This window comes from Rhinoderma darwinii, chromosome 5 (genome assembly GCF_050947455.1).
Source record: "Rhinoderma darwinii isolate aRhiDar2 chromosome 5, aRhiDar2.hap1, whole genome shotgun sequence".
In the NCBI taxonomy this organism is placed as follows: Eukaryota; Metazoa; Chordata; class Amphibia; order Anura; family Rhinodermatidae; genus Rhinoderma; species Rhinoderma darwinii.
Window position 1 is genome coordinate 312,468,815 of NC_134691.1, and position 17,447 is coordinate 312,486,261.

The following is a 17,447-nucleotide window of genomic DNA, read 5'->3' on the forward strand; positions in this document are numbered from 1 at the left end:
TGTCTATCTTATGTGGAAAGAGTACGGAGAACCCATTTTCGTCAGGTTTCAATATTGAAAATATACACAAGTTTATCGAAGGCCTCATGAACGTGTGTCAAACTGGCTGTAAAAAACAGCTGATTTGCATTCATACAGATCCCTCATAGATTGAGTCTATTTAGGGATCAGTGAAAACAGGCAAAAATAGGACTTGTCCTATTTTTCACAGACCATTCACATGTGTAAATAGCCCCATAAGAATACGTAGACTTTTATGTAGCCGTGTGACTGCCATTAAAAAACGTCCATCACGGGGCTGTTTTGACCATTCGTGCAAATATTGCCATAGACGACCTGTTTATTTGTCGACAATCTCATTCAGTCCGGTTTTCAGTTACGGAGTTTTTGGATCATGTGCAGTGATTACTATGTACAATGTTCCTTCACTATATGATATTTTGAGGCGGTCATTGGGTACCGTATATTAGAATCCACATTTATATCGGCATGTGAAATGTAACCTCCTGCTCGGCGGCAGTCTTTCCCGGAGAGAGCTAGTCTTTGTGTTCTTCAGTCCCAGCTGGTTACTAAATTCGCTCTTTAAATCTGGAAGGTTGAGGAGTCTGAACATAATCAAATAAGAGCAGATTGCCTTGTTTTGGATCTCTAGTCACAAAAAGCACTGAGCTTGCTCTCTGCCTCGCAGAAATTACCTAGCGCAGTCATAATGCCCATCTCTTGTGCATAGTCAAAGTAGAAGACTTTCAGATGGGGGGCATAGTCTAAACATTTTGTTATTTTTTTCACTACATAACTGCACTATTAATGCAAGCCTTCAGATATCGTATGACCAGAATAAATCCCGTGGCGTGCTATGTTGCATATGGTTCTATGATTAATATATAATACTATAAGGGTATACTATTCTGTATGCACGATGGTAAATTATATGTAAAGTAGTAATTATACCAGCATGTATGCATTTAGGAAAATGGAAGTATTTAATTTTCGCCCTAGAACAAGTCATTAATATGTGCCAGGTATAAAGAAAAACCTCTGCCTGCATCGCTATTAATCATGACAATGGTGGTAGTGATCATCAGAATAGCCAACAGTGTAGGTAAGGTCCACAGCTCTCACATCTAGGTACACTGTAATGAAAGGTGGGAATTGGAGAGAACTATCCAAAAGGTTAGTAGTTATTTCCTATAGGTTTTAAGAGTTTTATTTTTTATGGCTTGATCCACAAATACTGAAGGTATTTGGGTTTGATCCGAACAAAAACATTCAATTTCATTAACAGGAATTTAACGCACAGATCTATTAAATGTAGCTTCACTTATGTTTGTGTCCTGCCAGTTGTAGAAATGACGAACAGGTCATATATGTTCCACAGTACCAGCCGGAAAGTACACCTGACGTTTCTTCTTTATTGTCCTTTTGGCACAATTCGCAGAAGGTTTTCTTTTAGAGAGTGGAGGATATTTTATAAAAGTCCTGATTGTATCTTATACCTTAACAGGTAATACCCAGTCCCATCTGGAGCCATTGAACAGCTCTTCAGAGTGGGGTAGGTGAGACACTATTAAAGGCTCCACTGACGCATAGCTTACATCTAGACTATAAGATATTTGTATGTTTTGCTTTAACAGATGTAAGTAGGTCCCACCTGAACAGTTCATTGGAATTGGGTATGTTTGAGACGACCTTAATACTTTTTGGTTTTTTTCCTGATTGCACCGGGTGAAATGTTGTAGCTGCTTTTCTGCACATGGTGTTTTGGTTGTTGGTGACATTCTTTAATTTGTTCTGGTGATCTAGAGTAGTCTGAGCAGAACAGGAATGTGTAACATAGGATCAGTCATTTCAAATAGTCACTTTGCACTCTAGAACATGTAAAAGGTCGAGAGTCCAAAAACATCTGATTGCAAAAATGTCATATGTATCTTGGTAATTGTTATGAGTTGTCAGAATTTAATGAAACCTTTGGATGTTATGTCGACCGTTTCCTTATGTCTGGATCTCCCAATTGTTCCTAATGTTTTAACAGCTGCTAATAGGTCACAGCTGGAACCATTGAACAGCAGTTCTTCAGAGTTGGGTAGGTGAGGTTTAGAGAACATTTTCATTGCACCGTATTGTAGTTGCTTTTTAGAGATTCTCCAAGGTCCGCTTTTGCAGTGATGCTTGGTAGATTTTTGGCCTCTCTGTGCTGAATTTTTAGCATAGCTTTCACCTGTTTGTTTTACAGCCGCAACAACTGGACCTCCAGCAGTTCAGCTGAACCAAGGTTAGGTCACTATGGGACTCTGTTGAACCACAGGAGTGTTGCAACGTTAATACGGGTACTAAAATGTTCCCATATTACGACCATGCGAAAGGGGCCAAACTTGATTTCAGAATCAATATGGTAATGTTTTCTTATCTTGAAGTAAATATATTTTATTATGCAATCCACTCATATATTATGAACGTTTTCGGCCACATTAGGCCTTCATCAGATAATTCTATATAAAACAGAACAGAAAGAAATAATCGTATAGAACAACACTTTTATGTCACATAATCATATATACAGAAATATACACCAAAAATCAGCGTTATCAAAAGATCATATAGATATGAGATTGGTGAATACAAATCGAACGTTACCATTGATAATATCCAAGATATATTGTTCTTTCTTATACCTAAGTTTTTTATACAGATCAGAACGTGTAGACGAATCTGCTTCAATTTATGGTAGAACTAAGAATATCTTGTGTATTTCTCCGGCCATTCGATTGGAAATAGTAGAGATGTATGTCACAATTAATATACATTGAATGTGATTTATAACATTATCTTTGGTGATAGATTTGTATTCACTTATCGCTTATATCTATATGATCTTTTGATAACGCTGATTTTTGGTGTATATTTCTGTATATATGAGTATGTGACATAAAAGTGTTGTTCTATACGATTATTTCTTTCTGTTCTGTTTTATATAGAATTATCTGGTGAAGGCCTAATGTGGCCGAAAAAGTTCATAATATATGAGTGGATTGCATAATAAAATATATTTACTTCACCGTAAACCTGAGTGCCAAGTTCTAGCATTATATTACTAAGGAGTGGAACCCTACTTAAGCACCACCTTTCATCGGAGTGCCGTACATTTCCTAAATACGAATGTTTTCTTATCTGCCATTATAATCACGTCCAAAGTTTGTTATATCCACAAGGCAGCCTAGGAAGCATTCCAGCCTTTTGTAGCCTATGAGCGTGGAGACCGGTTTTTGCAATAATCTTCAAGACCATATCGAAATTACCTGAACTTTTTCTTGTATTAAAATAAAATCATACATTTGACAGGCACTAATTGCATCCAACTAATACTTTATCAGGTACCAGTAAGTCCCAGCTCGAATTATTGAACGGCTCTACAGATTGGGGTAGGTTTTTTTGGATTCCGAGGACCACACTACTAGTACTTTGTACTAAATATTATTGCTCATGTGTGTTCTGTATGTTATTACAGAATCATGCAGAGAATGTCTAACTACATCTACTACTTTGCCAGGTGCTAATAAAACACTAATGGAGCAAAAGAACAGTTCAGCCGAGTGGGGTAGGTGGAACCATTGAGCATGAGAGCACTTCGAGCAAACACGTCTACTAAAGGTTGTTTGGTTTATGTCACTTGACGTAGTCTACGTTGTAACCAGCACAGTCCAGGGATCCAGACATTTGGTGCTAGACCTTTACACTCATGACTGGGTAATGTGGTAACTTTTTTTTTTTATTCCTTTCTAGTGGAAGAGGACACAGAAGAGAGTTCCAGATCAGGACGGGAGTCTGTGTCTACTGCCAGTGACCAGCCTTCTCATTCTCTCGAAAGGCAAATCAATGGTTCAGACAAGGCTGATCGTAAAAAGGACAAGAGTGGAAAGGAAAAGAAAAAAGACAGAGATAAGGATAAAGGCAAAACGAAGAAAGGCGGCATGCTGAAGGGTCTGGGAGACATGTTCAGGTAGGTTATTTCCATAAGATGACACGAACTGTGCAGCTCTTCCCTTAGATAAAATCCATGTGGTTCTGTTCACACACTCTGTTTCCATCAGGGGTTCCAGTCTTGATTGATATTCTTGCTGTCAAAAATGCCAGAACCCCAATGGAAACCTGCCGGTCACCTTTGTAAGTCAATAGTGGCCATCAGGATCCGTTTGAAAACAGATCCAGCATACAGTAGCTGACATGGCTTTATGAATGGAAGCCATGATTGTAATGTGAATGGGGTCATGTCCAAAATGTTTAGGTTGCTTAAAATTTCTATCCTGGTTGGTCTTCAGTTGAATACATTGGAATTGTTATAGATCTCGCAAATAATTCAAGCGATGAAAACAATGTTTTGCAAACTTTTTGAATGTTTTTCGAACTGTCCAAGTTAACTTCTTATCTCTAAATCATGATCCACCTCTTCAAATGAGATCTATACCTCTGATTCATTGAGTTAGCTGTTGTATAGAAATAGATTAAATTCTGCTTTGACTTTGCTTCTCCAATACCAACACAACTACTAATCTACATCAAGGCCTGTCATTCCAGGTCTTCTAATAGCAAGCATTTATTGTGGTGTTCATTAAACATTGATTTCTGCTCTCCTCCTTATTTCACTAAGGCCTTTGTAATTCACAGAATGTGCTGGTTAATTGACTGGCTATTCTCGCTATGTGTTACATCTAAGTGTTCACTATGCTGTTCCAGGCTGAGTACTTCAGTTTGTCATTGAAAAGTATAAAAGTGAAGCCGTGGGTCTATTCCTTTAACTTCTGTATTGTAGCCAGGGTTTGGGTGATGTAAGTGGTTCTTTGTGAATTTATAAGCTGTGTTCTTAGGATGATTGCTTCAGGGCCAAAAAAATGGAAGGCTCTGCAGCGTTTAGATGACAGGTATACTGGAGAGTTGTCTGCTTTTTCCAAACTTTTATCCAGACTCTGCAGACATTTAATGATTTTACCCACAGAGAAATATTTTTTTTTGCTGCCAAGATAGCCTTAAAGAGACTCTGTCACCACATTATAAGTGCCCTATCTCCTACATAAGGAGATGGGCGCTATAATGTAGGTGACAGTAATGCTTTTTATTTAAAAAAAACGATCTTTTTTCACAAAGTTAGGAGCGATTTAAGTTTATGCTAATGAGCTTTCTTAATGCCCAAGTGGGCGTACTTTTACTTTCGACCAAGTGGGCGTTGTACAGAGGAGTGCATGACGCTGACCAATCGGCATCATGCACTCCTCTCCATTCATTTACACTGCACTAGCGATATAGATATATCACTATGTGCAGCTACATACACAAGCCCTGACATTACTACAGTGTCCTGATAATGAATACACATGACCATCCAACCTGGACGTCATGTGTACTCAGAATCCTGACACTTCTGACTCTTTTTTGTGAGATTCCAGCAACGGATACGAAATCTCGCGAGATCTCGGAGCTAAACGAGATTTGGTTTCTTTTGCCGGAATCTCACAAAAAGAGTCAGAAGTGTCAGGATTCTGAGTACACATGACGTCCAGGCTGGATGGTCATGTGTATTCATTATCCGGACACTGTAGTAATGTTAGGGCTTGTGTATGAGGCTGCACATAGCGATATATCTATATCGCTAGTGCAGTGTAAATGAATGGAGAGGAGTGCATGATGCCGATTGGTCAGCGTCATGCACTCCTCTGTACAACGCCCACTTGGTCGAAAGTAAAAGTACGCCCACTTGGGCATTAAGAAAGCTCATTAGCATAAACTTAAATCGCTCCTAACTTTGTGAAAAAAGATCGTTTTTTTTAAATAAAAAGCATTACTGTCACCTACATTACAGCGCCCATCTCCTTATGTAGGACATAGGGCACTTATAATGTGGTGACAGAGTCTCTTTAAGGTGCCGTGCTTTGATAATGCTTACGATTGGACTAATTTTACTCGTCCCTTATGATCGTCTCAACATGTAAATACTCATGGCGGCCACTAGTCTAAACGGCGATACCAAATCTTCAGGTATGCAAAAAGTTTTGATCATAAGATCTGAAGATCGCTGTGTGTAAATGCAATCGCTTAATGGCCTGACAATGAAACCGCCCAACTAGACTTTGGTGCCCGCCTCCGTATTATCTGACCAAGATTAAAATTTCAGCTTAATATAGAAGAATCGACACATGTAAACACACGACATTCGAATCTCTTAAAGGGGCTGTACGTTTTCAGCAAATTAATGTTATTTTCTTGTATAAGTTATACAGTTTTCCAATATACTTTCTGTACTGGGATCGTTAGAAGACACCGCTCTGATACACATACTGTAACTGTAGCGAGCCGTGCACCTGTGTGTCCATCACATGACCATGTAACGAGCCGTGCCCATGTGTGTCCATCACATGACCCTGGACTGAATTTTATCTACTGGATAACAACAATGAATGTTCCTAGCGAATAACAACAAGCAGAGATCTTGAAAACATTGAGGAATTAATAGAGATAATATTGTATAACTTTTAATTTTACAATAACATTCATTTTCTGAAACCGGACAATCCCTTTAAATATCAGTTGTGAATAGTGGCACTAGCCAGAAATAATCAAATTATATGCATTGTTGATACATGTAAAGACACAATTACGCTTTTTTCTTCATTTAACTGTGTGTGTGTGAAGGGAGGTGAGAATACAGACAACTTGCAGATACAGAAGTGATTTTCTGCTTTTAATTTACTTGGTGGTATTGGTAAGGACCAAGAGGATTTAGGAAAATAAATTGCTAGAGTCTGAAGATGCTATACATTTATCTATAGAGAGCCTGAGAATGTCCTTGTATCTATCCCTTCCCCCATTGGGACTCACAATGTAATATAAAGTTAGAGGACTTTGGTGTGATACGTACTTTTATCAGTGTAAAGTAACAGTTCTGTTGTGTGTAATCCAGATCTTAAAGGGTAACTAAACACTCAAACTTCTGACGTCACAGTGACAAGTCAGAAGTTTTGATCGGTGGGGTCCAAGCACTGAGACCCACATCGATGGCTAAAACCAAGCGGCAGAAGCGCTAGGGAGAGCGCTGTGCCTCTTCATTTCTGATCGGCTTTTCTCGGGCTCATAGACTTTCTATGGAGTCCGTACACCAACTGCTCAGCTTTCTGTGAAAAGCCAAACAGGAACCAAGCGGCTCAGTGCTCACCCGAGTGCTTCTGACACTGTTTCAGCGATCGGTGGGGGTCACAGTGCTCAGACCCCTACCGATCAAAACTTGTGACTATTCACTATGACATGTCAGAAGTTTTTAGAAAGTTTAGTTACCCTTTAAAGGGGTTGTCTGGGATTGAAAGGTTTCCTTTTTTCTTTCTAGATACAGCACCGCTCTTGTCCATAGGCTGTTTCTGGTATTGCAGCTCTTCCTCACTCACTTCATTAGAAATGGGGGAGTTCTGTGATGCAAAATAGCTCTTTTTTTTTTTTTTACTTCGGTGCAACCCCATTAAATGTTAATGCTTGTCTCGTGTGTTTGGAGTGAATACGCTTTATATTGTTGCCGAATTTGAGTAATATACCCTGATTCATTAGTCTGAATACTTGACAGTGCGACCAACAGTCCTCCTGACGATTAATTGTCATTGCTTGCTTTTGGCAAAGAACTGCGCATCATCCACCATCATAGATTAAAAAAAATACACGTACATCACAAGAAGTTTTCTAGATGAAAGCCTTGGTAATTTATCCCCTTCTGAATAACAATGCGTTATTTAAGTTTAACAAAGACACAAAGTACAATCTTAAAGAAAGCTTCATCTATGGATACAAATATAATAACTGCACAATAAAGGAAAGTGATTTGTACTGGAGAACAGCAGATTTTATACTAAGCACTCATGCACGTGGATCTCAAATGTGGCCTTGCATTTACATGGGGGCATGCAAACTTCATTTGGCGGTGAGTCAAAAAAAACCTCACAGAATGTGGATATTTTCTACTGTCTTCTCCCCTAGAGGCAATGATCTCTGTGCTTTTAGTAGGTTATACATTGCAATATATGGCATCCAGTATGGAAGAGTATTGCCTGCAATACGGGGCACATTATGGTTCCTTAGAGCTGCTTCTCTATTTATTAATATAAAGAAAATCAGGCATAATATAGTGCATGACAATCACTTTCTAACAAAGCTAGAACCAGCCCTGTATCTTACATGGATCCAGAGATCTTCCCATTTATTGCTTCAATTCCTCTCCTAGATCTTCTTCAGGCTGGCAGCTCAAGGGGCGTGTCCTTTCTGCTACAGAAAATAAATTTTCTATTGGCTGGTGTGAGTTGGAGAGTGGAACTGAGCATGTGCGTCCTCCATTAATCTGCTCAGTAGCAGGACCTGCACATTACTATACAGATTGAACACCTGGGGGTGCCATTATAACCTTGTAAATGGAATATCTCACAACAGGGGCATTTTTGTAACATAAGGTAAATTAAAAAAACTAATTTTTAATGCTGAATTATACTGCAATAGCATTTAATAGTGGGACAGCCCCTTTAATGTGTGATCAGTGGAGAACCCTTTAACGATCAGCAGATCAAATGTGCCATGTGGCTGCCAGACACTGCCACATGCTTATGGACATCGATGTGTTAAGTACTTCAATGGAGGGGCCACTGTGCTCCAGCGAGCGTCGTCTCCCCATTCATTCTGCTGATCGTGGTGAGATCCTCTCACATAGATGGTCTGTCCTCACCATTGTAAAATCCTGAGATATAAATGGCTTCGCCGACAGTGGAATGGCGTAGTTGATGGGTTTTATCAATAAGTAATTCTGTACACTTCAGGTATTTTCTTATTAGTCCCAACGGTTGATGGAATGGATGACTGATCAATAAATCTGTTATGCGGTTCTGTCCCTATGAAAGAGCATGCATTATTTTAATGATGCTAGAAAATAGACCATTTATGAATTAGTTGAAATGATGTTTAGGATTTTTTTCCGTTCCATTATTAAAAATAAAGAAATATGATCCTTAGAAATAACGCGGAGATACGGAATCATTTGAATTGCCAGAACAATTAGTCACTTCACTATAGTTATTTTACCATGTGATGTCTTAACAAATGTTGTTTTCCCTCATAGCCTTTAATTAGTGGCTGCAGATTAATATATTACCTGTTACATATTCCATTTCATGCAGAATATATTAGGCTGGAGTTGTTGCTGCTTTTCACATTTGTTTTGTACACTCAGAGTTCCGCTGAAGGGTTCGTTAGCATATCATCTCTTACCGATTGCAGCTGAACAATGCAAATTACATGCCAATCAGCCGCAGATTCCTCACTAATGTTCGCAAAGTCTAATTTATACTGTCCTGACATTCACATAGGAATCGCTTCAGCACAATACATTCATGGGAAGAAAAAGTTTTCGATTTACTTATATTTATTTAATTATTTATTAAAGATTTCATTTTATTTCTTACTCCATGACCTTGAATTCAAAGCTATAGATAACTAAATATTGAAATCGTATTCGATCATGTCATTTTTGGGAAACTTCTTGCTGTTACGTTGATGACGTATTGTAAGGGCTCATGCACACATCCGTGACATTTTACACGACTGCAAAACTCGGAACCGCAAAACACAGACCGTATTTTTAACGGACCAATGAATAAAATGGCCGAGGCTGATACGCAAAAACAGACAGGAATAGGACCTGTTCTGTAATTTGCGGAATGGACACACGAATCCTCAAAAAAAAAAAAAAAAAAAAAAAAGGATGTGTGCATGGCCCAATGGAAATGAATGGGTCAGTGTGCTATCCGTTAAAAAAAAATGGAGAGCACACTGAAGAATTTCACTGAAGTTTGAAGTCCTAAGGCCTCATGCACACGAACGTGTATTTGCGTCCGCAATTCATCTGTAAAAATGCGGATGAGTTGTGGTCCCATTCATTTCTATGGACCCATTCACACGACCGTGGTTTATACGGACAGTTTGTGGGCCGCAAAAACTCAGTACAAGTCATTTTACGGTCCGCTAATTGCAATCCGGCCCCATTGAAACAAATGCACACCTTCTGTGTGCACTGTCTGTGATTGCGGACGGCCCGCGGATGTCACTACGCGGCCATCCGTGCCGTAATCACGGACCATGCACACGGTCGTAGCATAAGGCCTGGTCTAACAAAAACAAAGGAATTTGCCAAGTAATGATATAATGGAAGTTAATGCGTCTGGTCAACATCCTCTCCATCCTTTGATAAGTGAATGTTTAGTCCCTGAAGGTTTACACACACAGATAATTGCCAATATTCAGTTTTATTTTTCCGTTTGGAATTTTGAGGCAGATTTTCCTCTGCCTGCACGCAGATTTTCACGGCCATTGAGCGCCGCAGGCATAAAACGCTGCGAAATACGTTTCTGCCTCCCATCGATGTGAACGGGAGGTCAGAAGCGTAAACGGCCAAAGATAGGGCATGTCCCTTCTTTTTCCCGCTAGCTGGTTTTTCCGCTTCGCGGGACAAAACTGCCTCCACCTGCCATTGAAATCACTGGGAGTCATGTTCAACCATTTTTTGGCGCATTATCCGACGCAGTTTCCGCGTCAAAAAACGTGTAAAAAAACTCTGTGTGAACTGGCTCTTATAGGCAACATATTTTTATACTACTGAATTGTTTGAGTCTGTACAACAAACGGATGTTTTTATTCTTTGTGAACCAAAGTCTATGACTAGGCTCAAGTAATCAAACACGGATAGTTCAGGTAGCAATGATTGACGGGACATTGGAGGAGATGAATACAGATCGATCTCGTTCATGTGGTGCCGGCTCCAGTAACTTGGGAATAACCTCCGGAATTGGCACATGGCAGTAGCGTTTGGCTGTACTTGCTTGGTCTTCGCAGGTCATAACCACGTGGATAGGTTGCCTAGTGGCTGATCAGGCTTTCTGCTAGAGATGCGTTCTGACAGTGATGTAAGGCATGGGAATTTGTTAACAAACTTATAAGCTAACGCCACTGCTTTTAATGTCATAAGTGCTGGTTTTATGTGGAGTCTGGTTGAGGTCTGGCAGATGAGCGTATTTGTGAGAGTTTACGATCGTCTTCCATCGCAGCTGTCTCCGGCAGAAGCGAGCTCCATGGCCTGCTGGAACGCACCTGGGGAGTATGTGTTTACTGAAATTGCATGAATAAAAGTCTGAGTGAACATGTATTCATTTTATAAATGGCGCCATTGATAAACTGAGCAGAATTGTAATAGACATTTTAATATTCGCAGCCTTCTTATTAAGGACATTAAAGTGACTTTCACTTGAAAGCCTATTCATTTGATTTGCGCATTTGAATATTGCTACGAGAACAGGAGGAGAGCGCTTTGTAATAAACAACTTGCTGTAGGATCTGTTGTGAGAGTCTTTATCCAATTGTGTTTTATGATTATTTAACTGCACCGTCCTGATAGACTTTGGAAATTAAATTTGTTTCCTGTTCACGTTGTGCGAGACGTGTCCTCGGCTTGTTGGAAGCTCCTCGCTCTCACGTAGTCCTTTTAGTCTCTTATTCTTGTGGTGACAGGTGAAAACATATTGGATTTATTTTTATAATAATAACAAATACTGTTGTGGCAGTACAGATTCCCCACTCAATTAGGTTACAGCTACATGCAGGAAGGTTTCTCCGCACCTGCGAGTGTCTAGAGATGGGTCACTTACTCATCCATCAAGCCGAAACTGCTCTGCAGTGAAGGGTGCATTCAAAGTTCTCTTAAGTACAGGGGTCCCTCAAGTTACAATGGCCTAAGGTTACAATATTTTCAATATACAATGAATGGTCTTTCCTGGGCCATTGTAACTTAAAACCACATTCAGCGCACAATGCCGCAAAACGTCTGGATCTCGGTGTGTGATTGGCTGGGAGACCCAGCCAAACAGCATGGGCATTTTACTGCTAAGACACCTGTTGTAATACAGTGCCTGCCCTGAATGGATGTCTAGTAGCGCCTCTCTTCAGTATAATACGGTACTACATGTCCTGTACTGCGCTTTACCTGCGTCCGGATGAGTTGCTCCTTTGGACACCAGGTGAGGACATCTCTGTTTTATTTCTGGTAGACTGTGCACTGTACAGTCTCCTGAAGAAGCTCCTGTCCTCATTGTAGGAAGTGATTTACAGCCTCCAGCGGCCGCAGTATTTCTGACTTTTATATGTGAGAACTTGTTTTATCCGAATGAGTTATCTGCTAAATCATCTTTTTTTCTTATCTGTGGTTGACATTTGGGCCCCTTTGAAACCAATTCCTAGTTTTTCATAGAGTTATGGCCTCAAGTTACAATATTTTCAACTTACAATAGTCACCCCTCGACCAATTAATTAATTGTAACTTGAGGGACCACTGTATTTTAATCTGGCTAGGTGATAAACAAATTAGCAAATGTTCAAGACTCCTGGTGGGTTTACATGGGTATATTGCTGCCCATAACGAGCGTCGATTCACAACTCGATCTGCGCTCGTTAGCAGGCCCTTTTATACGAGCCTATGCTATACTGCATGAGAATCGTTTGGTCCCCTTGAGTTTGAATCATTGCAACAATTTCGCCAGGACATCCCTTGTTTACATGGGGACATGCGCTGCCAAAAACAATGATTTTATAGCCTGCATCAACAATGTAATCTGCCGACAAACAAGCATTTGCTCGTTTGTCGGCTGATCGCTGCTCTTTTTACACAGACCAATGATCGACCGGTTATTGGTCCATGTAAGTTTTGTCATGTCACATTGTTTATATAGAGATTGCATCTGATTTATTGAGTTTAGAATATATTTCAGGTTCTTGCCTGATATTATTAAATACAATGTGTCATACATTTAATTTTAGCTTCTTTTATTAGATTTAGGGCTTATTCAGACGAACGTATAATACGTCCGTGCTACGCTCGTGATTTTCATGCGCGTCGCATGGACCTATGTTAACTAATGGGGCCGTTCAGACAGTCCGTGATTTTCAAGCAGCGTGTGTCCGCTGCGTAAAACTCACGACATGTCCTATATTTGCCCGTTTTTCGCGCATCACGCACCCATTGAAGTCAATGGGTGCGTGAGTACCGCGCACGGCACATGGAAGCACTTCCAGGTGCCGCGCGTGATGCCCGCTACAGTAGTCAAAACTATGAATGAAAACAGAAAAGTACCACGTTCTTTTCTGCTTGTAAACCGCTTGTCATCATGATGCCGGCTGCGCGAATATCACGCAGCCGCGCACCATATGCTGCTGACACACGGACCTTATACTCGCGTAAAACACACACGCTCGTGTGAATCCGGCCTTAGGTTGTGTTCACACATTGTGGTTAATTAGCTTTTTTGCCTTTATTTAAAGGGAACCTGTCACTAGGTTTGGAACCACTAGGATGTCGTTATACAGCTGGGGTTCAGTGTTCCTAACCTGCCCATGTCAAAAACTGATATTTCAGAGATAGTTACAACCTTAGGCCCCATGCACACGACCGTGCCCGCCATCACGAACAGCGATTGCGGGCACGGCCGACCACCGACTGACAGCCGCATTTTCGGGCCGTGCTCCCATACAAAGTACGGCCCGCAAAATGCAAAAGAAAAGACATGTTCCATAATTCCCGGAACATTTCCACGGCACGGACACCCTTCCGTAGTGCTACGGAAAGGTGTCCGCGTTCAATGAAAGTGAATGGGTCCGTTTTTGCGGACCGCAATTGCGGTCCGCAAAAACGGAGGTTTTTTACGGTCGTGTGCATGGGGCCTAACAAGATGAGTCCAGCTCAAGAGTCTGGCGGCATTGTGCACATGAAGCCCAGGACAGTACAACCTACTGCATTGTGCTTGCGCAATGTACTGTCCCCTGCAATGTGTACAACGTGCGTGCACCCAGTGCCTCTCCTGCTCTCAACTCGGTAAATTGTGAGTTACTTTACTAGTTGACTATTCCCGAAATGTCCATTTTTCAGGTTTGGAACATTAAACTGCCTATGTCATAGCTATTTTTGTTTTTATTCATAACAATTTCCCTGGGGGTGGCTATATTGGAGGCACAACCTTCCGGTATAGTCTGTACAGCAGCGTGTGTGCGCTTTATGGCAGCTGAAATGTATGGGAGTTATTTGAGGGAGAAATTTCATCGATTTTTACAGTCTCCAGGAGGTGATGGAGTACAGCCCCTCCCGCAGAGAACGGGGAGCTGAATACCGAGCTTTATCTGTGTATATAGTGTTCCTCTCCTGTCTATAGGTCCTTTTACACTGGCAAATTATCGGGCAAACGAGCATTCAAAGAATGCTCGTTCCCGATACTTGCCCTGTGTAAACAGGGCAGCGATCAGCCCATGAACGCTCCTTCATCGGTTGACTGTATAGTTTTAAATGTGTCAAATATAGTGGTCGGCAGCACATCTCCCTGTGTAAACAGGGAGAAGTGCTGCTTACAGGATAAAAATGTAGATCATCTCCATGCTAGCTCCTTGTGAAAGGAGCGCCGATCAACGAGCTGTCTTGTAGATCGGCGCTTGTTTAACCGGCCAAACTTGGCTGCTGTAAAAGTACCTTTTGTTTAGTCTGAGAATGGCATGTGCTGGGCCATTGATCCTTGTTAGTGATGATGGGCCTTTGTGCTTGTGTGTAAAACTGCAAGTAAAAATCGCACTAGTGCTACTGTGTTGCATGCCTCTTAAGACAATTGTTGCGTCTTCTGCTGTCCGTTCGCCAGAAATCGGCGCCAGCTTCTGGCGTAAATTTAAATTAAGCCCCGCCCCTAATCTAAAAGTACCGTGCGCGGCATAAAACCACAATAAAATGTGCAAGGATTTCCAGTATGTTTCTAATCTGTTTTTATATTTTTGTAGTAATGATACTCAAAAACCCCCAAAAAAACTAGCTACTATTTATATACAATTCTCAGTTTGTAGATCATCCCAGTCCTCACTCTCAATCGTTGTCTGTTTGCGCCTGTTCTGCTGGCACCTGTCACTCTTAGTGACACTGAATGCAAACAACCAACACTATGCTGCTGTTTTTCATACCTGCTGTTATTTCTTGTCTTGTCATTTCTGGATGTATTATATAACACGCTGTGAGATGAGCGAATATCCTGTGACGTGACCGAACGGCTGTCAGAAAAGCAGATAACGACGGCCATGATGATCTCGCTGTATAATATTGTAGATGGTAATAATTAGAACTAGAACCCACCAGCCATGTAGCAATCAGGGGTACAGAAGTTCACTTGGGGAGAATGGCCGAGCAATAAGAACAGTAATTGGTGAGGTCTTGTTTATGCAGATCCAGTACAGGGTGATATGTGGCGGCAGGTGACGACATTAGTATTTACGTAGCATTGCTTTTTAACACGTCTATAGCTCTTAATGAGCAGTATACAATTCAGTCTTGTCTTTTTTTATTTTTTTTTATTATTATTTACCCAGTCTGTGCCAGGACTTGATGGTAAGCCCAACAAAAAGTTTTACGGAAATATAACTCAGCTATAATATAATGAGAAGACCACAATATATCTTGTGTTTCAAGATTGTGAGGCCCACTGAGGACTGTGAGTGATGACGACTTCTGTACAGCGCTGCAGAATATGTTGGCTCTATATAAACAACAGATATAAATAAATTTCCCAGTTTTTTTACATCTTTTCTTGCTGTCCGTTAATGAAAACATTCATATTTACATCCAGAGGCTGAAAACCCCATACAACCCTAATCTACTCTCATTTAAAAGTGGGATACATCAATCTTCTGTGGGCTAAGCAGCCTCAACTCCACTTCACTGACACATTGTAGGAAGCGATCAGTACAGGAGAGTGCGCTCCTGAAGATTGCCTAAGACAGGATACAATTGTATGCAACGATTTGTTGAGAGCAGCACTAGGTCTATACCAGCTTCCAGCTTCTGGATGTAAATAAGAATGTTCCCTTTATTGACTGCAAACAGATCTTGAAAATTACAAAGTAGATTAGAAAGTTGCTTAACTTTTCACTACAGAATGATTAAAGGGACTTTCCAGCCGTTAACCTATATATCACCGAGAAGAAGAGTGCCACTGACAAATTCTGGAAAAATTTGACAAAATTTAAACTGCATGCAGCATGGTTCTTCCAGCCAAGACAATGGACACCTCGGCAGATTCCAATAAACCCCATTTTAAGATAATGGAGACCTTCGGGTGCTGCTGGTATCCATCGTGCGACGGATCCGGCACTGCATCGTGGCTTCTGTTATAGACGAAAAACCACAACGCAGCTTTATCTGGAGCAGCAGCATGCTTTCCAACCGCTTCAAACAACTTCTCACATCAGACATGCTAGTCTAGAGGTATGGGGGACTGGAAGTCCTCGTTTTAGCCATTGGTGTTAGTCCATGTGTTCGCACCCCCCACAGATCTAGTGCATATCGCCTATCCCATGAATAGGTGATGGATGTGAACGGCTGGAATATCCCTGAACTCTTTCAGCTTAAATGGACATTTCCATTTGTATATTCCATAAATAAAAAAAATTATCGCTAAAGCAAATAAGATAAGTGCAACTTGTAGAGAACCAATACACAGGCACATGGAATGTCAATGAGAAACTATCAGAAAATAGTTTTTAAAGTTGTCAGCTTGATGGAAAACCCTGCCATTATATGCGTCCCGGGAATCCAAATTATTGAGATTGTAGCCACGCTAGCGAATGGGAAGGCTAAGTGCCGTGCCCTCTCTTGTGGTTTTTATTTAGGCAGCGAATTTAAGTGTTTTTGTTTTTATTTTTTTATTTTCGATTCCCTACACATAAATTAAGTGTCAGGCTGACCTGTTACCAAAGACAAGTTCATAGTTGCTAATAACATATTCTCCTAGTATTCTTCTCTTTCTTGTCAGGGAGTTTAAATAGAGAACCTTTGACATTCACCGCACAGCATCTGACTGCCAAGCGAGGAGAAGGAGGCACATAGCATGACAGCTGAGCCTTCTAAGACCCTTTCTGACGTCCCTTAATATTCCCTTCCACAGCGCTCGGATTCGGTGGCAGAATGCAAGTGTCAAAGATGACACCTATTTTATAATCACTGCAAAGCTAATCTTTTCTCAAAAGATGTTGCTGACAGTTCTGAGGTTTTTAGTCAATTTCCATTTCAGCTTATGTAGAAAATGTGAAATCATCTTTTTTTTTTCTGTAATTGAGTGAAAATTAAAGGGTAGAGTCTATTCAGCTTCAAACAATGCTTGGCTAAAAAAAAAAACATGAAAGGCTGGGGAACCATTCATGGCTATAAATTCTGGGAACCTAAGCATGTCAGAAAAGGGCTGATAAGAATTCAGTTGAATATACTGTTCACGGAAGATATAGCAATTACACTGACTCTGTTCCTGGATTATAATACACTTTTCTGAGCGTATATAGATATTCACGCACATTTATTTACACACTTATGG

General features: G+C 40.7%; 1 protein-coding gene across 15 annotated transcripts in view; it reads left to right on the forward strand.

Moving 5' to 3' along the window:
* PARD3 (par-3 family cell polarity regulator) overlaps nt 1-17,447 on the forward strand; it is a 527,506-nt gene that overhangs the window by 351,152 nt on the left and 158,907 nt on the right. For 8 of the 15 annotated variants that reach the window (XM_075827455.1, XM_075827461.1, XM_075827457.1 and 5 more), the window contains 2 exons: nt 1,505-1,552; nt 3,781-3,997. In XM_075827455.1, the coding sequence (XP_075683570.1) occupies nt 1,505-1,552; nt 3,781-3,997 (265 nt within the window). Of the gene's footprint in view, nt 1-1,504; nt 1,553-1,634; nt 1,674-2,032; nt 2,084-3,371; nt 3,420-3,547; nt 3,596-3,780; nt 3,998-17,447 lie in introns of all 15 variants that reach the window. The other 7 variants (XM_075827459.1, XM_075827463.1, XM_075827460.1 and 4 more) reach the window with 2 other exon arrangements.